General features: G+C 39.7%; 1 protein-coding gene across 1 annotated transcript; it reads left to right on the forward strand.

Annotated features, from left to right (window-relative positions):
* Positions 1 to 1,522: 1,522 nt before the first annotated feature.
* LOC134875015 (TGF-beta receptor type-2-like) lies at positions 1,523 to 18,782 on the forward strand. Its single transcript, XM_063899399.1, has 7 exons — positions 1,523 to 1,780; positions 4,472 to 4,613; positions 5,709 to 5,899; positions 9,417 to 10,192; positions 10,882 to 11,023; positions 16,726 to 16,850; positions 17,648 to 18,782. The coding sequence occupies exons 1-7, from the start codon at positions 1,708 to 1,710 to the stop codon at positions 17,825 to 17,827; spliced, it is 1,629 nt and encodes a 542-aa protein (XP_063755469.1). The 5' UTR covers positions 1,523 to 1,707; the 3' UTR covers positions 17,828 to 18,782.
* The last annotated feature ends 4,168 nt before the right edge of the window (positions 18,783 to 22,950 follow it).

Raw genomic sequence — 22,950 nt, forward strand, 5'->3', positions numbered from 1 at the left:
TTTCTACAATGATGCAGAGAAAAGTGCAAAGAAACTGACATCCCTTTTGTAGTGTGCTGCACACAGCACTTGTTTGCCACCAGCGTTATCTGAAGGCATGCGTCCAGAGATTTGTCATTAGTTTGCTATGTTTACCTTTCCACTCGACCCAAGCAGCTTACTGGAAAGTCAAGCACCTGCTATTGAGCATCACAGGGAGGAAAAATTGTTCAAAGCCAAAAGAACACTGAGAAACTTGTCTGGGGCAAGCTAAAAAAAACAGAGGCACTAAACATATAATGTCTAAATGAGCCTGGGCACACAGGAGTGTTGTGTTTTCCTGTTGAAATGAAGCAGATAAAGTGAAGTTATAAAGGAGTTTGTTTGGCTGTTGCGGTCAGTGAGCAGGATGTTGTGACCCTCTGGGAGCCCAAATGAGCTGAGGTCAGTAAGGAATGGCTGTTTTGGGCTCAGAATGCTGTCGGATCTCCACCTTGTGGTTTGGACCCCATCATGCAGTACTGAACGGCTGGCAGGCTTCAAAAAACAAGACACACCCACGAGAGCCAAAAGCAAAATAGGGTCAAAGAAATGGGTTATACAAAAACTCTCACAAACATGTAGACCAGGGGTTTTCAAAGAAATGCCTATATTTAGCAACTTTTTTTTCAGTATTAAAAGTATACCCAGATGGTTTACATTAGTTCCTTAAAATGCACCTATAGATACACTGACAATTATCAAGGTCTTACTTTTTAATTAAAGACAACTTAAAAACGTTATCTCAGGCATGTCATAAAGTTATAAGGAGTGTCTTTTTCTACACCACACACCGCCTACACTAAAACAGGCTCACTGAAATCAATACAAGAGCTGTTAATAAAGCTCAGTGAGACTGTGGTGTAAGTAGGAGTAGACGTCCTGTGAGGAGAGTTATAAGCTCCGGGGTCACAGGGTCAGGATTGAAACCTGACATCACGGCTTAAGTATGCAGAACAAAAACACATGTCTGCAAAGCCCCGGCAATAGTCCGGTAATTTATGGGTGTTATAGTGGACTTAACCTCTATGTGTCTTCAATAAAATCCAGCACGAGAGATATGTAGTGACTCTCGCCACTTCCTATGTCATATTTGATTAACTGTTTGCCTGGAGCCCTTCCAGAAAAACTGTAATTTAATTTAGTGACTTAGAATGGACACACCTAAATGAGTTAAGTGTGAAAATTATAAATTAATGAGCAGCACCCAACAGTTTTTGCTGTTGAGATCTGGCAGCTCTAAATAAGATCTGAATAGTGTGAATACTGTGAAGTGAATAAGGGTGTTTGCATAATGTGTGTAGCCTCCAGTATAGGTGAAACTTCTGGTTAAGCTATTTTGGAGCATGTCATTTCAAGTCTGCTGGGTTACAGCCTTTTAATGACACGGTTCAAGACTTTGAGAGCCACATGAGCATGACTGAGAAAAAGAAGAAGAAAAAGAAGAAGAAGAAGAAGAAGAAATTGTCCAACCCCTCTGAAGATTTCCTGTGACTGCACTGTGTGAGTCATATAGGGCAAGTCCTGCCTGGTGTGTTTACTCTGCTCCTTCTAACCGGAGCTGTGACGGCGTTTTGGGGGGAGCAACAGGCGAAGAGGTGAAGAAAGTCCGCGGAGTGTGGATACTTACTCGTTGTTAAGGCTTCGGCTAATTAATGAAAAAGAGGGGAGTGTATAGTTCGTTTCTAAATGGAGCTACTTCGGTTTTCCGCTTTTTGGTGTGGAGCGATACTCTTTGGTAGTTTTCAGCTCGAGGAGGCGGGTGAGTTGAACTTTATACTTTGAGAAAAGTTTCTAAAACTGCGGCTGCGTTTTGTCACAACTACGGAGTAATATCAGGAGCATTATGAAGCGTTAGCTTCCCCTCCTTTTAAGAAAATATTATATATGTTTCTCATTGTTGTTTACATAGGTGTTTCACACTGAACATTAGTACATTAATGAATCGCCTTTTTCATTATACAAAGTTAATTAAAAACTCCGAAACTCCTCAAGTGCGCAGTTTATTCAGCCTCGTATTGTTGTCTTTTGGGGTTTTGTATTGGTACCACTTTTAGGCTACTGTTCCTATGTTACCCTGAAATTAAACCCAACTTAATATCTGTTTACACTGCTTATCTTCAACCATTAACTTTGAATCCTTTTGGGAGGACATCACCTGTTGTAGGCCTAAGTCACATCCCCTAAATCCCCCTCTCATGGGTTATCTCCATCTTTGATGTGCAGACTCTCTGCTAACAGGTTTAGCAGCCCCCCCGAGGAAGACACTGTTTTACCTTCATATGTGTCAGACTCAGTCCCAGCGGCACCAAATGGCTTTGGCTGCTCCTAATCCTCTTCCCCCCTCTCTGCAATTATATCTAGCCCTGGGTGACAATTACTACCATTCATCCCTTCCATAGCCCGCCTCCTGGGTTTAAATGACATGCTCTTTCAGAGGAGTTGCTCTAATGATATAATTACTCCAGCTCAACCACCTTCCCACCACTAGCACTCAGGCATGGACTATCCCCTCAGTGCTGATTTAGTTCAAAACACCTCAACAAACCCGCAAGGCACAGGTTTAAATTGCTCTGTCAAGTAGATTAGTTTGAAGTTTAAGTGTAATATTTTGATTATTTTATTGTTATGTGGGCGTCTCATTTGAGACAAGGCAACAAAGCAATAACCATCTATAATATCTTGCTAGCTTCCTGTGAAAGTAACTCACTCTGTCACAGGAAAAGGAGGCCATGGACTTTTGCTACAACTCGCGCTGCAGGTTGTACAGTATTTCTGCTACTGCAAGCTGTAGGTCTAACCCGGGCCTGCAGATTGGGTGAACAGCACAGTAGGCTTTTTGTGCAAGGTTAAGAGCAAACACACACGGCAATTTTTCCTCAAGTCAGTGTGAAGTCAGAGGCAAACGGATACTGAACAGACTTTTTCACTGTCTGCTGTCAAGAAGTCTGCTTTCACTTACACTTCCTGGTCAAAAAACGTCTCACGTTTTGGTCATGTGATCATAGACTTGTCCGTTCCATCTTTAGACAACAAGCTACCGCTTCAGACACTTGTTTGTTTATAATTCTTCTTCTGGAGGTTATCTTTTAACTATAGTATTAAGGTAAACATAAATCCACTATCTCACTTTGTTTGGTTAGTGGGCTACTGTAGGTGCAAGCGGTTGCAAGGAACAGGTTCCACTTCCTGCGCAGTGACAGTAGTCAGCATACAGTAAGAGTGTGGTTATGTGGTTTTACTGAAGCAGCAGTGTCACATGTTTTAGTACACTGTGGCTATTTGAATTTCAGTTGATATTTTGTTTTTTATTATTTCTCAAAATACACCTCCAAGATCCTGAAAGAGTGCTGTCTTCATTGTTTCTCTTTAACCGAAAACTTTTTAATAGACTCAAAGCAAGAGGCCAAACTTCATTGAGCCACTGTAATTTTTACACACTCTTTATGTACCAACAATATCATGTGTGTTTGTACACAAGAAACATTTCTTCTGCACTTCGGTGCTAGAAGAACAAATGTATTGTCCTCTGTGAGGGCCTTTTCCAAAGGTTAAATCTACAAAATCCACTTTCCACTTTCATGTGGTAGAGACTACTCTCTAGGAAAAGTAAAACCAGGTGACAGGTGATTTTTCACCTTCCTTGTTGCTCCACCTCTCCTTTCTGTGCCAAACAAAGGCATGCTGCCTGGTTGTTGTTTATCATTAATAGCTTCTCAATGCAAGGACAGACTGCGGTTGGAGAATTTCTGTGCAGATACAAACATTTAACAATAAACACACAAACTTTCTCTTTCAAAACTTTTACTGACACTGATACATAATGTCCTCAGTTTTTTTTATATTCATGAGCAGAGATGGCACAACACCTTTCTAGATGGGGAGCCAACTCATTGACTTGACAAATTAGAGACTCCTCAGCGTCTCAGGAGATGCATCCATGTTTCCTTTGTTTGTTGTTCTTGCCTGTCTGGCAGTTGTCTCCTCAGATGATTATCCAACCCACAGGCACTCATCACACAATCCTGTCTGTCTCCCTGATATGGGTTTGCCTCCCGGCAAAGTCAAGTCTGAACAAGACCAAAGGAGCTGGATTTCACTGCGCACTGCTCTTATTGTTCAGACTTCACAGAGAAAAATCTGTCCACCCCTCTAGCACGAAATACTTTTGATTTTTGTGTGGTTATGTTGATTATCTGTTTCTACTTATAGCCAAATACCAAAAGACATACACCCTTTAATTACATTTGAAGTTTTTCTTGCTTTTCATGCTAATAAATATCATTATTCCTGCTATATTGTCATCTCTTATGGTTGTGTGTTCCGCCAGGAGCCTTTCAGAACCATGCATGTAAGAAAACGGGCATGTTGGTTTTATGTTTATACAGAGTAGACTCACTTTGTTTTGTATACTCAACTTAACATCTTTCCCCCTCACTTATTTTTCTTCCAGAGGCCTACACAATGAAGCTACGAAAGCTGTGCAAGTTCTGTGATGTCCAGCCCACCAGCTGCACGGGTAAAGGGAGCTGCAAGGTGGAGTGTGGTATCACCGCCATCTGCCCCAGCAACGAAGATGTGTGTGTCAGTATCTGGTAAGTGTCCCCTTATCTTAACATACAACAAACATATGAACAAATACAGGGTTATGATTTAATGAAAAAAAATTAGACAACTAATATATGTGTCAATCAACAAAAATGCCAATTGGTCTTTCTAGTACATTTTCATGCAAAAATAGCAGAAACATTTTCTCAAAGAATTTCTCATATACGGAGATTCCATCTATTTTTATTTTTTTATCATTATAAACATAATATGTTTTAGTTTTGGAATGACAAAATAGAGATTGAAAGACTTCTGACTTGTTTTAACTTTGGATTTACATTCTTTACTATTGTCTGATAGTCTGACCAAATGTTGAATTGATCTGTAAATTGTTCCATATTGAAAACAGTGGTTATTTGCAGCTCTAGTTAGGATGCTAAAGGGTTTACTACAGTATAGTGAAAGGAAAAATAGCTTGTTTTTTTATTACAATCAACTCCCAGATGAATTTAAAAACAAAGAATTGAGGAAATGAGGTTACAGAAAAAGGTTACTCTTTTATTAATCAGATCCGGCTTGATTTTCTCCCAGAAGTCCTAGAAACTCTTCCTTGTATTGACCTTTACTTTGAACACTGTGAGTCAGCATCTGTTAAAGACTGGATCATGACAGGAGAGCGCATTAACATCGAATCTGACTCTGAATGTAAGAAGCAGCAGGAAGCAGATTTGTGTTGGTGTTAAAAGCTTAAGGCTGTGCTGCTGTTTCTCATTATATTAGCAATGTTGCAGGCAAGTTCTGAGCTGAGATCAGCGGAAAGCTAAAGGCACATGGACAGCAGCAAGTCTTTAAAATGTTCCTCATATCTGCACAGCGAGGAAGCACCATAAATATGTATATTTGTGCAGGTTCAGGGAATCTCTGTTTAGTGAATATGACCCTTGTATTGCAGTCGTTAACATAATGCTGAGACTGTGGGCTGCTGAAAAAGACAAATATGCCATTTACAGTAATACTGTTCACAAAATTATATTTTTTGCAACTGAAGACCTGCCACCATTGCCTTGTTACATGATCATGGAGATCTCTGAAAAGAAACTCAAAATGTATCCATTAACTAACAGTGTTTTTTTCTTTCAAAGGAGGAACAAAGATGACAATTTCACCATTGACACAGTCTGTCATAACCCATCTCAGAAGCTATATGGCCTGGTCCTGGAGGATTACAACAACAGCAAGTGTGAAATGAAAGAAAGAAAGGGCATGGGCTCAGAGTTCTTTATCTGTTCCTGCTCTGAAGAAGAATGCAATGAGCAAATCTTCTTTAACTCCAGTAAGTCGAGACACCGTTTTTTTGCCTACTTATCCTTCCCACTCTTGAACTTAGTGAGTTTCTTCAACCAAAAATACTGCACGTTTATTCATTGTTCATAACTTGCAATGACAATAAACTCTCTTTTCTTCCTGAAATTAAAAGAATATTCCAACATTTTGAGAAATGTGCATATTGGCTTTGCTGCAAAGTATAATAAATAATAACATTTATATAATTCATATGTGAAAGCAAATTGGCATACAGACAGGACTTTGTGAAACAGTAAGCTATTTTATTTGTTCCAAAGCAAGGCTAGCTGTTTCCCCTTTTTTTAGCATATAGGTAGCTAGGCTAAATGACTGCTAGCTAGCCTGATAGACATACATAAAGTTCTCATTGCATTGGTAGAAAATGATCTCAAAAACGTATAAAACATCTCTCACTCGCAACCTGTTGGTCATTTAAAAACATGTTGTTATGTAAATTAAAGCCATTTTATCATGCAAAAGCATACTACGTGGATTTGTTTCGAAAGGAGACATGCATGGTACGTTTTTGAGACCACATTTCGCCCCTGCAATCCTTTATATAAGTATTTACAAAGTTACATAAGTTCTTTATTGGTCCATCTCACTTGCATTCTTTCAGAGTGAAGAAATTGTCCTGTAACATGTAGAAATGGGACTGTTAGGTTCTTACATCCGCACAACATAACACGATAGCGTCATAGTATGGGTCAGCCCTAATATTAATAAAGTAGTTTCTATCAGTTTGTCATGTAAGGTGTCATGCATGAATGCTAACATGTGTGCACCATAATGCTCTCCAGATACATGATTACAAACAGGTTTTTGGAGACATTAGCTCGTAGACTCCAGTTACAACATTGGCCCTGGAATCAGATCTATTTTGACTACAGCATCCCGGCAATAATAACACAGAGGTACATTTCTGGGACCCGGCTCTGAACATAGAGACAAATTGAAAGCATCTGCACAGTGCAACCCACGTAGTGGAAATACTTTTGCCTGATGTTGAGAATGTCTGTGCACTGTCTGTAAATCCTCAGTGACTAACAGTGTTGCAATGAAGGCACTCCAGCTCCAGCTCCAGCTCCAAACCCCAAGGCTACAATACCAGTAAATCTCTGTGAATCCTGCTCTTCCTCTTCTAGCTAGGGACCAGATTCTCATTGTGCAACAGCATTTTCTGTGATTGAGCTTTAACTTACAGTATTTCTTTTTCTCATACTTTTAGGACACTTCTAAAGTAACTTCTCAAAGCCATTGCTTAACTTACGGGAAATACTAAATTGTCTGTAATCATCATGAGTCACCATGGAAAAGTAAACCTACTTTCCACAGAAATCTACTGCTCCCCTGAAAAGCAGGCCAATAGTGTTTTTACTAAGTTACAAAGACTTTGGGAAATGGCAAGAAGAATATAAAAGGACACTTAAGAACAAGAAGCTTATGATCATTGAGAAATAAAATAAAGAGCAATGATGTTGAATATATTACAAATCTACCTTGTATTACAACAACAACAATGTAAATCAAGTTTAAATTATGCTTATTCCTTTTGAAAGTAAGATGACAACATGGGGACAAACCCTCTCAATGCTTACCGTAAAATATAACTGCCGCTAGGAGGTGGTTAGCATAAAGACTGGAAAAGGGGGAAAGACTAGCCTGACTAAAAACCTGAAATAACAGTTGCTCTGAGGGGTTTTATGCCAGATCTACTCATGTAAATATTTACTAGAGAGAAGGAAGTCACTGCGCTATGTCATGTTATGTTGCAGAATTTTCATCAACTGTAACTCTGTGAAACCTCTGGAAAATACACCTGTTAGCTTTCTTGCCCCACATTTCACTAAACTATTCCTTTTAAGGAATTTTCCTCCTAATCTCCTAGATTTACTGTACCTTTAACACTCAATAGTTTTGAGAATCCACAGAATCTTTTCTCCTTTAAAGCTAGGTTTTTGGCCAAAGCTGAGAGATTCCCCGCGGCACAGTGACAGGTTTGTTGTGAGAAATAGCTTCTCACTGCGAAAATAAAAACAAACTGGCCGGGGCCGTGTAGAGGATTTCAGACATGTGGTTTCCTGTTTAGAAAAAAAAAAATGGAGAGAACTAGAGGGCTGGACTGGGTAGTCTGCTGGATGCCTTCACCATTAGTTGCCCTATTTAAACCAGACTCTCTAATGACAGCTTCACTTGACTCTAAAATGAGTTTCTTATCAGTTCCTAAGGAAAATGGAAATAAAAGTGAGCATATTTCTATTTTGACTTTTATTCTATCCTATATTTTGCAACCAAAATAAGGTATTAAATGGCTGATAATTGTTAAATCTTTAGGAAAGTTATATTTCATTTACTGACATATACTGTACTGTATAACAGATATGAAATATACCTATTCATTCTGAATATTGAAAACACAATTAAGGGAAAAACAAGCAAATTTTCCTTGTGATCCTCTTTCTAGGAAAACAAAAAAGATTATGGTCTATTGTGTATGTGTGGCAGTTTAGCAGCAAGACAAGACAATGTATACATGATTTAATTTAGAACTCTTCAAACTGCAGACCAATTTGGGTTTTCCTGTTCAGTATGTTGTGTCTGGTGATACAGTTTTTATAGCTCTGTTTATCACAGTGCGAGCATAAACTTTCACTGTTCGCTCAAACCGTACCAGACACAGCACCACCTAAATTCTGAGAGAAAGAGACACAATATGTGGTTGACTGTGTCAGGGTTAGGAGCTCTTTGCATTTGTGGCCCAGACGCTAACTTTAACTTTCTGAGGCTCATAGACATTCCTCAGGAAAGGCTCCGGTTCCTCTGCTGCTCTGAGAATATTATTTTACTCTCTGAGGTTTTTTTCATTTTCTCTTTTGGAAGACAAATTGTGTTAGGGTAATGCTCATTCCTGTGTAGAAATGTGTAAAAATACAATGTTTCAAAACATTAAAAATCATATTCATACAGAGAAGAGACAATAATCAACCCTCCCACTTTTGAAAGCATTTTGAACTGGTTGGCAAACTGAAATCCATGTAGTTGCTGTTCTTGATCATAAAACATGATCTCAGTCAGCAGATGGAATTTTCTCAGTGGTCATTTTCTAATGACCTTTTTCTTATATGAAAACTCATGAAATGATCAAAAGATCCAAATGAGTCACCAAACAGAATGTAATACTTAGTTTAATGTGTCTGTTTTCAAGCTCAGGGATAAAATCTCAAACCTCCATCACTTGTTATTATTCCTGGATGTTGGAAGCAGAATAAATTATTGAAAACCACACTCATAATAGTACTTGTGTAGCACATGTGTTTACACACCCAGAGGCTCTGTACATCTGAGAGGAAATTCAGGGTTAGGGGATAATTCGCTGTTGGATTGTCAATACCTGTATTTCTTTTCATTATTAAGGTCAAAATGTAATGGATCAGACTGGCTTTAAACTCAATTATATAAATATATGCGTTTTTGTCCTCCTAATCCTTCTGCTTCTTTTCCCTCAGACACAGAATCCCAGGTGGTGGCGGTCATCCTGGTGAGCCTGGTGCCTCTGCTGGTCATGGCTGTTCTCGTCATAACGTCCTTCTATTGTTACCGGGTCTACCGCCAGCGGCAAGCCAGCTCCAGACGCAAGAAAGGTCTTCCGATGGATTTCAGTGACGCCCACGCCATCATGATAGATGATGAAGGTTCAGACAGTAGCTCCACGCACGCCAACAACCTCAACCACAACACCGAGCTGCTGCCCATTGAACTTGACGTTCAGGTCGGGAAGGGACGCTTTGCAGAGGTTTACAAAGCCAAGCTTAAGCAGGGCTCCTCAGTGAGCGAAGAGCAGGGCTTTGAGACCGTGGCCATTAAAATTTTTCAATACGAGGAGTACGCCTCTTGGAAGAACGAAAAGGAAATCTTCTCAGACGCAGACTTGAGACATGAGAACGTACTTCACTTCCTGACAGCAGAGGATAGAAAGGCGCAGAGACAGTGCTGGCTGATCACAGCCTACCATCCAAGAGGAAACCTCCAGGAGTTCTTGATCCACCACATCGTCAGCTGGCAAGACCTGTGGTCGCTAGGGTATTCGCTAGCTCTAGGAGTGGCGCACCTTCACAGTGACCACTCGCCCGGTGGTCGCTACAAGGTGCCGATCGCACATAGGGACATTAAAAGCTCCAACATACTCGTGAAAAACGACCTGACCTGCTGCCTGTGTGACTTTGGACTGGCCCTCCGCCTGGACAATGCTCTGTCTGTGGATGAGCTGGCCAACAGTGGGCAGGTAAAGTTGTCTAATCTGTAATTTGCATTTTTATTTGCTTTTACTTTGAGATAAAACTAAAATACCTACTCCTGTAAGAATTTGCCTTTCCAAGTTCTGCCTGCATTCCTTTAAAGATTTCTCAGACCTTGAACAGAGGCATGCCATCAATCAAACTGTTCATGTCTATCACGCAAAGAAACCATCTCCACATTTTTGGCATTGTCAATATATTGGTCCATGTCATTTTATTATAGTCTTAGAAAAAGGCTTGATTGATTCTTAATGGACTCATTACGCTGATGTAATAGGCCAAAGTCATACTAAACTCTGTTATGAAAATGACTCACTCATAAGAGGCCTCGCCCCTAGCTTCCTAGCACCCGTAATGCATTTTAATGCCCTAATGCATCCAGAGGAAGTGCCAGTGAACACATTTTCCAAGGTGGTAATTATGTGAAGACAAGCTACGTGTTGTTGTGCTGAGAGCTGCCTTTGTTTTTCCAATTATGTTACGCATCAAACATGTTTTCATTTGGATGAATGTGATCTGACAGCTTACTACAGCACAAAATTACCACCTGTCTTATGATAAATGCAGGTAAATAACTCAAACTGCTAAGATGTCTGCTAAGAAGGGTTTTTCAACTGCACAACTCGGTATTATGGACTTAAATAACATAAATATTTGTCGCCATGTTTTTTCTCAGGTGGGTACAGCCAGGTACATGGCCCCAGAGGTCCTGGAGTCCAGAATCAACTTAGAAAACATTGAGTCCTTCAAACAGGCAGATGTTTACTCCATGGCTCTTGTACTGTGGGAGATAATCTCCAGGTGTAGCGCAATTGGAGGTAAGATGTGATCAGATACACATTATTGCAGGATGAAGTGCTGATATTGTCTCTAAGTTTCTACAAGGAAGCAAAGGAACATGATTCCAAAAATGCCAGACTATTCTTCTAATTATAGTTGACTTTGCTTTATTTATAATGATCAATTGGGTTTGGACACTTGCTTTATACATGATACAAGAGCAAAATGCCCTTGCTGTACACACAGTCAACATCACATTTGACCTTTAGTGAATAATAGACATAACCGCCTCTTCCTTGGTAAATTAGAGATTACCCTGGCTCTTGAGTGTAAAGGAAATCAATAGAAGCACTGATTGATGAAATTCCCTTTGGGGCCTTTGTGAATATTCTTAGAAATACTGTAAAAAGAAATATTGCCTCAATAACTCGCTTGACATCTGAGGAATACGAGCACATTGAGGGCTTTACCAATTATGAGCGCTGTGTCCAACTTCACATTGAGTTCACTTACTAGATGTGTAACCCTGTGCGACACCATGAGGCTTCCTCAACCCATTTATCGCACTGGGAACAAAATCTTAGTGTCGAACACACAACCAATCTTATGGAAGTCTCAAGGATCAGCCTTCTCTTAACTAATGTACCGTTACTTTGTGTTTGTCATTCTGTTGCAAAAACAAGGCCAGGATATGTGCAAATAATAGAAATGGGTGATTATCTGAAGGCAAACTGAGCGGCAGTATTTCATGGCGACACTCAGTCATTTGTTTTAACTTCCCTTTAGTGTCTCTGTGGTCCTGTTTGCTTTCTGTGACTGCTCCTGTCTCCATTGTGTCAGAAAAGTGATTGAAAGCCGGGTTCAAGCATGAGCGCTTCTACTTAAGCGTTTTCCTGTTTTGCCCCCACGATCACCCCTGGGAGCCCTCCTTAAAGTGTATTGCTCAGTTACACTGCCCAGGAGACCCCTGAAAAAAATCAGGGCAGAGCGACCCACAATCCCCCTTGCTTTTCTTTCCCATCAGCAAGAATATGTCCACCCAGTGGGTACACCTTTGAAAAGAAAATAGACTATTTCCTGTTTTGCAAAGAACACAGTACCCAAGACACAGTGTTCTTAGACCTAAGTATGGATGCCTTCTTATGAGGATGTTTTGCGGATAATGTCCCCTGAGAGCAGAGACAGGATATATGTTGGTTAGCAATGGACAAAAAGACCCCAGAGTGAGTCTTCTCGTGGTGTCCACTGGCGGGATTTAAGGGACAACAGCTTTATTCATCCTACTCATCATCCTCCATCCGTTTCATTCCTCTCTGAGTATTTCACTCCCTTACTGTACATGTGTTTAGATCTCTGCAAACTGAAGAATTTTACATGGCAGCAAACATTCCTTTAAACCAGATGAAACACGTTTCTGCACAGAAACATCTGAACTTGACTCTTCCAGCTCAGTTTCTTAACATTCTTCTGCCCCTCTCTTCCCACCCTTAGGCAGGTGAGGGAACAGTTAATCACTCTCCCACTGCACAGAAACACTGCAGACAGCCATTGGGCTTTACTCAGAGACAGACTGGGAGGACAGGCTAGCGTAGATTTACTGTAAGGAGGGACAAACAGAGGGGGTTCCTGTCCCTCCCCTGGACCCGAAAACAGACGAAAGATAGAAGCAGCTGGAATAGTTCACGTGTTTTTCTGTGTATGTCTATCCACTTTTTCCAGACTTGGCATGTCTCCGAGACAAGCACAGGGGTGGAATCTGTAGTTCATTAAGGCCAAAACCCAAGGAGAGTCTCTCATGCGGAAAGGTTTGAACGTTGTGAAAACACAGACAACCTCCTACCTTGATAGACCCGAATGGCAGCTAAAAAAATCTCGTTGTTGGGTTGTATGCTGGCAGAGATCTGGTATTGATTCTGGAATCAGAGCACCATGAGAGTAAAACTGACGTGTTTCCAGAGCCACTTAAAGAGTTTCATGCTTCCACGCTGCTGGCCGCCTGCTTTCCCTGAATTGCCAAGCTGTCCCTGGAGGTCGGTGAGTCACTAATGACACCCGGAGAACTCACCTCCTTTGGAAACAAAATATGAACGCATGTGCACACACAGACATTCCGAGTGACACATCCCAGGGCATCATTATAATGGCTCGGTTGAAGCCCTGGTTTCCTCTATCTCTGATCGTGCCACCTGCCTGTGTGTGTCTGTGGCGGACAGATGTCTGATCAGCGCTCTGCGTCTCAGTGGCAGGCCGCCACACAGCCGCTCTGTCACAGTTCCTGGGGCCGCGGTCTGATCTGAGATCTACCAGGCGAGAAGAACACAGCCGTCTGTTCGGCAGGGCCAGTCAGCCAGCCATGAGCCATCACTTTGCTTTCTTTATCTTCCAAGACTATGAGGAGATAGAGTGAGAGACCAAAACACCTCGGAGAAAAGGAAAAGCTGGATTCCATGCTCAGGACTTTTTATCTCTCTCTCTGTTCCCTATAATGTCTCGCTGTATAATTTAGCTGGTCTGGATTTAGGGCTTGGAAAAGACTACGAGGGCGTTTCTCCGGCGGGTGGGGCTATGTAGGGGGATAATAGTGGAGTGGTGTTGAATGTGGAGCTGCAGATGGAGAAATGCCTTCAGTCCCTAGAGGGAGAGGTTGGGCTAGACTGGAGAGGAGTGGAGGTTAGGGCAGCTGCTGTCCAGATGTCAGGACATCAACTCCTCCAGAACTGGAGGGCCTGATGGTCCTATGAGTGTGTGGGGGAGAGGGGTCTGCCATTTAGGGACACATTTCGAATTCTAGAATGATTGATGTTGACAGATAAGGGAGAAAATGTTCGTGCCCATTTTGGTTTTATTGAAGTTGCATGAGCAAAAAAGTTTTTTGGTCTTCTATACTGGGGTTAGGTGAAGGTTAGGGCATGTTGATCAGCTACAGTTAATAGTAGGGTAAGCCTCCAGGGTAAGCCAATGCCATATGTACAATAACTACTCTGCTAACGTGTAACGCACATGCATACATCTGTACTAAATGACTTTAACAACCTGTGAGGAACACAAAACAAGTGTCACAGCCACCACAGACTAATGAAAAGCAGCAGAGGCGGCTAGGAGTAGATTAATCAAACTGTGTTGTTGCAGACAGACTTTTGGAAACAGACAATGTGATTGTGATCACGTTACTAATTCATTTCCAAGCACATGTTTGAAACTCTCTGTGTTTTCTGCATTATTTATGTATTTAGGTGACAGGATTTCAGAGGTCCCCCCCCCGCCCCACCCCCCACCCATTATTTATGCTTTGTTTAGCTTGATTAGACAAAGATGTTAACTTGAAAAGGAAGCATAACAAGAATATCAAACAAAATATCAAATGCTTGTATGGATAATGCTTGCTCTCATCATTTAGCCTGGTTTGTGCTTCTCTTTCTTTTTGTTTTGATTCTGTTTGGCTTGCTCGTGAAGTTTGACTATTGATATCTAAACATGTCTATGTGCTAGGGCCATATACAAAACAGTAGCATGTGGTAATTCCCTGAAAGACATGTCATGGATGTATATACAAAGCTCCTTAAGAGTGACCTTCACTTAAAAGTCTGCCATTAGGGCTAAATTTAACAGAAATATTTTTGGCTGCATATTTCCAGACAGTTTCTACACGCATGAATGACTCCTGGCATGGGAAATAGACATTAAGGAAGAATTATGTGCATGGCAAAATTTCCATCACTACATGTCAGCTGTCGTAGGAGACAGAATTTAACTTCCTCATTGTTAGTGTGCCGAACTTGTTATATTGCTCAGTACAAATCTTGTCAATATGCAGTGTGTGAGTTTTGCACACCACAGCGTTCCTCCGTGGCCCTGTGTTGTGTTGTTCAATAGCTCTTGCTAGTTTAGAGTTTAATTTAAGGTTTGCCTGGCATAAAAAAAAACATATTTTAGAGCAGGCTTGGCCAATCCTTCCATCCTGAAATACACACTTTTGTTTATACTGCAAAGTGCTCAGTAGTATATATTTTGGACCCATTGTTTGGAAATGAAGACATAAACATGTTTGCCCAACAGTTTAAAATGTGGGTTTTTAGTCCAGACAACGGTCATACACTCCCTCCGACCTGTCAAAACAAAAAGGAACATCTGTCTCCACTTTTTCTTAAATATTGACTGATGGTTGGGTGGGGTTGTGTTTAAACTTAAAACCAAGGCAGAGCGAACAAAAAAGGTTGTTGGAAGAGTCTTCTGTTGCATTAGTCTGTGTCCCAGGAGCCTCTGATTCCTGTCTGAGGGAATCATAAGTTCCTGTAAGCAGCTTTTTAAGCTTTAGTCATTTGGTTTATTCTACAAACTGTATACTGACAGGTGCAGTAGTTTACCCCAACCAAGACTTTAACAGTTATATGTTTTTCATTTATAACAATTTGGCATATATCATCATTCTGTACACAGGATGTGTCATTTGCAGATACAACATGCTAGCCTTGTTACTCAAGATCAGGCATACTTTGGTACTGATGTATTTAGTGTTTTAACCTCCATGGGACAATTTAAATTGTGTTTGCTTTCTCTGTTGTAGTAGACTACAGTTAGTGCCAAATGCCTTGTTTTATAGCTTAATGGTATTTATGGCAGCTATAGTGTTTTTGTAAGAGATATAACTGTAACCCTATCTTTGTTTTTGATCCCCACATCATTGTTGGTCATCACATTCTCGACTTGTTGAGTAATTTCTCATAACGTTATTGCACAATAACACATACTCTCAGTTTGAATCATCCAGGTTTAAGCTCATAGCTGAGGAAGCAATGCACTCTCTTTACTTTAGAAATACAAAACTCTTAAGTGAGGGAATAAAAAAAGAAGCTACCAGTTTTGGACATGGTTATTGCAACATTTGAGAGGGATCTTCATCAACAGTCACACACAAAGCTTTCAAAGCTGCCTAAAATAAATAAGGGGAAATGGTCTTATCTGTCTGTTCGAGGCTTGTGTCTGTTTTTGTCAAGGCATGCTCTGCTTTCTCATCTCGTGGTCATCTTGAATTATTAAACTTTTCTCTTCAACATTCTTCACACAGTCATGTGCCTCATCAGGTTTCTGTTATCTCGATGTATTCTCTGAACCTTGTGTTTCCCTAATACAAGCCCTTTACGCTTCAAAGCAAGTTGGAATTTGATTGTTTTTATGCTCCAAGGACACATTAATTCATGTAAAGATAAATTATCTTTGGAAATGTAACATACCGTTTAAGGGCTATATTCTGCATGCCAGTGTTTTGCAGTCTTGCCCTGAGAAATCTGGCAAATTGCCTTCGACAAGCACTCTGGATTTGGTAGTGTAAGAGAGCTGACACAAAGCTAGTGCTGCATTGGTGAGATACTTTAAGCCCTCTGACGCTGAGGGTAAAAATGTAATAATAATAAGTGTGTCTCTTCAGCAAATCTCCCCCTTGGCCCCTCTATCAGCAAAGCAGGATTCTTTAGTTGTTTGTGCTGCTTCAGTGCTATTTAAAGTTTGCAACCTGCCGTTTTAGTTTCGGGTGCACAGTGAATCCTTTGAGAGGTGTTGTTGATGTGCGCTGAGGGGCAGTGCCATCTGATCTCGCCTCTCTATTCAATGGAGCTTAATCTTTCTGGAGATGTGAATCTGTTTCAAAGAATAAAGCTAGTAAAACACGACTAAGCTCATCTGTTTGATATGGTAAAATGTTAATCCTTCTGTACTTCCTGTTTTTTTGTTTGTTTGCACACAGAGGTGAAAGAGTACCAACCACCCTTTGGGAACTTGAGGGAACACCCGTGTGTAGAGAGCATGAAGGACAGCGTTCTGCGGGACAGAGGAAGACCTGAAGTCCCTGACAGCTGGATCAACCACCCAGTAAGACCACACGCATATAATAAATAAAGTCCTGCTGGACAACCTACAAAATGCATCATATTATATTTCAGGCATCGTAGAACCAAAAAAACTGAATTCAAAAACAAAACTAGGAACTGAAAATTCCCTTTTGACCTTCCCGTTTGCGTTTCTGGAAAACTAGCAACAAAAAAAAAGAAATTAGGCAAATAGCTTTATCGAGTTGAATTTTTTTGTTGTTGTGGTTACCAGTTTAGTTTGTCTCTTTCACATGCATGTGGGTGCACATGCACGCAGGTGACCCTATACACTTTCCTGCCAATTATGTTATACACAGCAGCGGAAAGAAGAATACTGCGTGCTAGTGGACATAGACGTAAACAATGCACACCCTTAAATACTTAAAGAATAGGCTTTGTTAATGTTTTATGAGGTAGGAAATGCACTCATCACATTTATTATACCTCAAGGATACACACAATGGCTTTTGTGTTTTCACTTAATGCAAAAGTAAACACCAGAAATATCCACCGAGAACCTTAAAGCTAACTTACATACTAAGTGGTATTTCAGCTTTAAAGTGCAAAACCAAATTATTTCTATGTAGACTAATTTAATATAAAATAGGCTTTTTAACGTGAAGGGAAGCTTTATTTCAGGGCTTCTGTAGGTTTTCTGCTGCTACACAAATTGAAACTCATAAATGCATATGAACATTTTAGTTTCAGCTTGATTTGATGCCTTTTTGTCTGAGTCAGACCTGCCCCAGGTCTGGATTATTCACTGATTATATCTGTGCTCCTCCACTCCACGTGTAGGGCATCCAGATGGTCTGTGCCTCCATAGACGATTGCTGGGACCACGACCCGGAGGCCCGTCTGACAGCCCAGTGTGTGGCTGAGCGCTTCGATGACATGGAGTACCTGGACAAGCTGTCGGAGCGCTCTGACTCAGAGGAGAAGATCCCTGAGGAAATCTTAATGGTGGATGAGAAGTAGAGCTCAACAGAAACAGCGCATCAGGGCGACAGGGAAACTACAACCAAGCCGCTGGAAGAGAATTCCAGTGGATGCATTAATTGCTTTGGGTTGGTCACAAATGTGTGACAGAGGAGCAAACTGGAAAATCATGAAGATGAAACAGAACTGGTACCAGAGATGGACACATGCAGAACAACATGAATATAAAAAACTTGGTTTCATCAACTCACTCAAGACTCAATCAAATCATGAACAAACAGGGAAATTACATTATAAAGCTTTTTTTAACCAAATACTATTTGCACTTTATCAATATATACACATCAAATGATATATATTCACTGTCTTTTTGTCCTGACAGTACAATTCAGGTATAGGAAATAGTGGGACATTATGTATTTAGAAAAGAGGTTAAAAGGGCGCAATGTAATATATTACGATGGTTAATAACACTAATACCCCCCTTATAGTTCATTTGATTGGAAACGTTTAATGTTTTTCTTGGTGGCCTTGGATATTTGTCTTTGTGACCGGATTGAAGGTGCAAGTATAATTTCTCGTGGCAGGAAATGTAAATTGCAGAGAGGAAAAAAAAAGAAAATCCATCCAAGGCAGTAATCTACAGGGACAGCTGATATCATATCTAAAGGAACAAGAGCTTTGAAAGAAATACAGCAAATTAAGCATGAAAGGGGGAAAAAAAGGAACTGATATATACTGTGTTTGTGTGTGTATTCACATGTATTACTCAGAGGACTCTGATCTTAGTCTGTTTAATCAGACCAAGATAACAAAGGGAATAGAGATATGTATAAACACTCGCTGCCTATGTATATGCTTTAAAAGCTGAACTACACTTGTTGTTACAGAAAAGGGAATTCTGAGACAGCAGTCAGAAATGATGTATATCAAAACTATTTTGTATAAATGTGTGTTTTATATAAAAATTATAATTAAAAATGTTACGATCTAAGTGTGTCACTTTGGTGTTTTCTAAAGCCATCATGTGTTCTTTGACTTTTGGTTCTACTTTGTTTCTTCAAGACCGTGTTATGAGATGATTGGTAGTCACTGTTGATGCACATTATGAACAGCTTTCCAAAGAAAATCTGAACTTTTCAAAAAAGAAGCACACTACTATCAAGCATCTTACATGGATGCCTTACATAAAACCCAATATATATATATATATATATATATATATATATATATTAATTGAATTAAATCACTCCCTTTATTTTGCAAAGCTGCATATCCTGTTGATTCTCTGTAGGATCAACATGTATATGCACCTTTGTACTACCAAAGTACCTCCAGATCTATCAATTCCCTTATGGTTTTCATTGCATTCATAAATATTGAGAAAGATTGACAGCGGCGGCGCGTGTGGAACAGGTTAAACCCCTCCCCTTCCGGTTTCCAAGAGTGATACTTTTTATTTTTTTTTTTAATACAGTCTATTGTTGGAAGTACCGTGCCAGTAATCACTTTGTAAATGTTTGGACATGTAAATATCATTATCAAGAAAGTCCCAGTTTGTCTTGAGATTTCCTGAACATTTACTTTTGTATGAAACTGTTCGGAGAACTACATTTCCCGTCTCGCACAATACACGTCACGCACTCTGCCGTTAGTTTGGCTAGCTAGGAAATGTAGCTTAATTTCACCACACAAATATATTAATAGCTTATCTTGGGAGCGGGGGAGCAAAAGAACGAGCAAGACCTGCTGAGGCGAGAACATCACTACAACCGAGTGCCAAATACAGTATCGTAACTCCAGTGAGAGCGTAAACTGTGACGTCACCTACGCGATTTATGGCTGTGGTCTTTCTATTTATATGTTTTCACTGTCTTACCTCAATTGTTTTACCACGCATTGTCACTTTCTTAGCTTGCAAAGATATTGTTGAGAAGAGAAAACAATTATAATTAATTGCTCAATTCACAGGGGTCTCTTTCCGTTGAATATTCTACGTATTTTAGAGTTAAGGTATAGTTCGTCGTGTTGCCAAATAAACTGCAAATCTCAGGACATTATGATACATTAAATATGTTGAAGTAAAATAAAATCATGCCTACAATCACAACTTCTGATTACACAGGTCTAAGTTTTTTAATTTGTTTCTTCAAAAAATACAAATCTCAGAATTCCACAAATGTGGCAGTATCTCATATTCACACCTATTAGTTGTGGTGAAAACCAGGAAGGGTATATTCAAACTGACAAATCAGTTTTCATGCAGTTATGATGCCGAAAGACTAGCAGGCAACTCACTTGTGGCTGTTTCTACTGTCATATGGCCTTATCTACCTTGGTTGGGCTTGCAAGCGTGTTTAATTATACTGTTACATTTATTTTGCATCTTTAATAAAGGCAATCTAGGCGATGGGCTGATTAATCGTTATACTTTAGAATTTAGTAGGGCATCAAATGGGTAGTCACAGTTTGCACCATCTATAGAGTTATGAAATACATATTGTGTTCATTTAGCTACTGTCTTTCTGATTTTAAACTCCATCAACAATAATGTATTCCATTATTAAAGCCATCATACATAATTTAAAAAACATGTTTTTTTACTATCTGGTTGGGTTAAATGGATAGTAAAGGATTTAAGATTTAAGATTAATTTCTACATTCATGCTACTTTAATAGCATATGCATGGAAAAGTTAGGCGCTGAACACAATGTACATGACCCTAATTAGGGCTGGATATTACTGTATTGAGAATTTGAATTGAATTAATGTCAAATACAATGGATTAACATGTGACTGTCAACAAGTAACAAATAAACATTTTACTTCATTTTTCGAAATGCTATAGCATTTAAGAATGATAACTTTATTAATGCAAGCTCTGCATTGCGGTGACAGAGCAAAGTTAAATCAGTTTGGTACACCATCAGAATAGCCCAGACTTATTAGTAATAATATCTGTTTTGTTTCAAACCTGCATGCAACTTTTATTTAGTGTGAACTGCATGATAATCACTTCATGTTTGGATAAACTTATCTCATTTGGGCATAACATGAATACAAAAATCATGTATGTTGGCTGTAACTTATATCCCATCAATTATGACAACCCTTCATCTTACACCAATTGGTTTCACTCAGGCCCAGGAGCTGCTTATATTTCAGGCTCTACTGTAAAAATATTCCTTTTAAACCAAATCTTCAGTCATTTGAAGTAGTACAGTCTCTACTTATGATTGCAACAAAACATATTATGTGCTGTCTGGAGCACAGGTTGAGGTCAGCGGATCCAGAGAGTGATTTCTTTGCAGTGTATAATGACGAAGACTGAGCCAGGGGACTTCATACTTGGTAGTGGCCCATCAATGGCTCATTTTCTAATGCCGATCTTTATATTGCTGTGTCTGGCGCAACACAATGCCTCTTTATCTCATCCTGTTGATTTTCATCTTATTTTTGACAATTATCTTGTTAAGAAAGTACACACTAGGCAAAGACTGACGAGACTGAACTGTAAATCAGTGATTAGAATTTAGTAGTAGGTTGGGTTAGTATATTGATTTCACGTAAATCAATATCAGATATGAAACTACATATTGTGTTCGATTTTGAAGTGTTGTCTTTTCTTGGTTTTAAAGACTGCATTACAATACAATAAATGTATTTTCCTAATACTTAAGCTGTTCTATCATTGGTAGCATAATTGTGTACAGTAAGTACTCATTGTGTTAAATGCTTTTAACCTATTCTGCAGCTTGGGATTGGGAACAGGTGGAAAGTGATTTTAACAGCCACAGTTAGATTAGGATTGCCCTTCCTACATTTTTCATGCTCTTTAAATAAGCTATGCCATGGGTACACTGTGAGCGCTGCACTACAGATACATCGGACACTAATTCAGGCTATATATACTGATGATGAATGATTTTTAATTTTACATCATAAATGGATTACCACAGGACTGTCAAAAGTAACAAAATAAACATTTCTATTCATTTTTTCAAAGGACAATAGGCATTTAAGAAAGTGAATTTGCTTAATTGCAGCTTTGCATTGCAGTAGCCACAGAGCAAAGGTTTACACAGTGCAGTTTGGTACAACCAGAGTAGAGAAAATAAACACCAAAAATATTTAGTAAATCAAAAATAATCCTGTTTTGTTTAAACCCTGCTATGCAAGTTTTTTTTGTTTTTTTTGTTGAACCTTGCAATGTAATGCACTTCATTTTGGATTTAGCTATTGGGGTCATAACAATGATAACAAACAAATTATGTTGGGTAAACTTTATACCCTCAGTCAATTATGAATACTCCTGTCTGTGATACCATCCCAATTTGGTTTTAATTAAGGCAACATGGGAGCTCGTGCACACTTATTTACTTATCTGCCAGGCAGCAACACTACTGTAGAAATATTGCCTTTTATGAACCAAAACTTGCAGTTGGTCTTTTGACCAGTAGAGGACGTAGTGGTTCTACTTAGATGCTGCATACAAAGACATCATTTGTGCTATCTGGAGCCAACAGAGTGCTGAAGTGCAGGATCCAGAGAGCTAGCATTTATGCTTTGAGGGTAAAAATGAAGGGGCTGAGCTCAAGATTTGACAGGACTTTCCATTACTTAGAGTCAGTGCGCCAACCAGTATTCCAAAACTGGAGTCATTTTCTTAATGGGACCCTGATTGCATTTATATTGCTGCTGTTGGCGAGCATAACTTCACAAAATGTTCCCTCTTTGATTCTCTCTCTCTGTTGATTTTCACTCTTCATTTTTTGACAGTACTCTCCATCATTCGTTTGTCAGAATGTATCACAGAGTATAAACTCCAGACATAATACAGCTCTGTAAGAACTGGTTAAACTCCATCCCAGCGGACACCACATGGATTCTTGTCAGCTGCTCAATCTTGATACTTCTTAACCCGATTTAACCCTTCGAGTGGGAGGTGACATGAGCAGCCCATCATTGCCTACACGTTCATAAACAAAGAGGCAAACACTCACACACAACCCTGAGGTGGTCTCAATAATCCAGAAGGAGATACTCTCCTGCCAAAATCACTCATCATTCCCACATGCTGGTTGCCATGGTGATGCCTCATACATCAATCAAAGTTGCTTAGGAGTGCGTTGGTTGGTGAGAGCTATAAACAATATTTTGA

Source organism: Eleginops maclovinus, chromosome 13 (assembly GCF_036324505.1).
Source record: "Eleginops maclovinus isolate JMC-PN-2008 ecotype Puerto Natales chromosome 13, JC_Emac_rtc_rv5, whole genome shotgun sequence".
NCBI lineage: Eukaryota > Metazoa > Chordata > Actinopteri > Perciformes > Eleginopidae > Eleginops > Eleginops maclovinus.

Coding starts and splice junctions, on each gene's coding strand:
- LOC134875015 (XM_063899399.1), top strand. CDS start 1,708: ATGGAGCTACTTCGGTTTTCCGCTTTTTGGTGTGGAGCGATACTCTTT. Junction 1,781..4,471: donor TTTTCAGCTCGAGGAGGCGG/GTGAGTTGAACT, acceptor TTTTTCTTCCAG/AGGCCTACACAATGAAGCTA. Junction 16,851..17,647: donor ACAGCTGGATCAACCACCCA/GTAAGACCACAC, acceptor CTCCACGTGTAG/GGCATCCAGATGGTCTGTGC.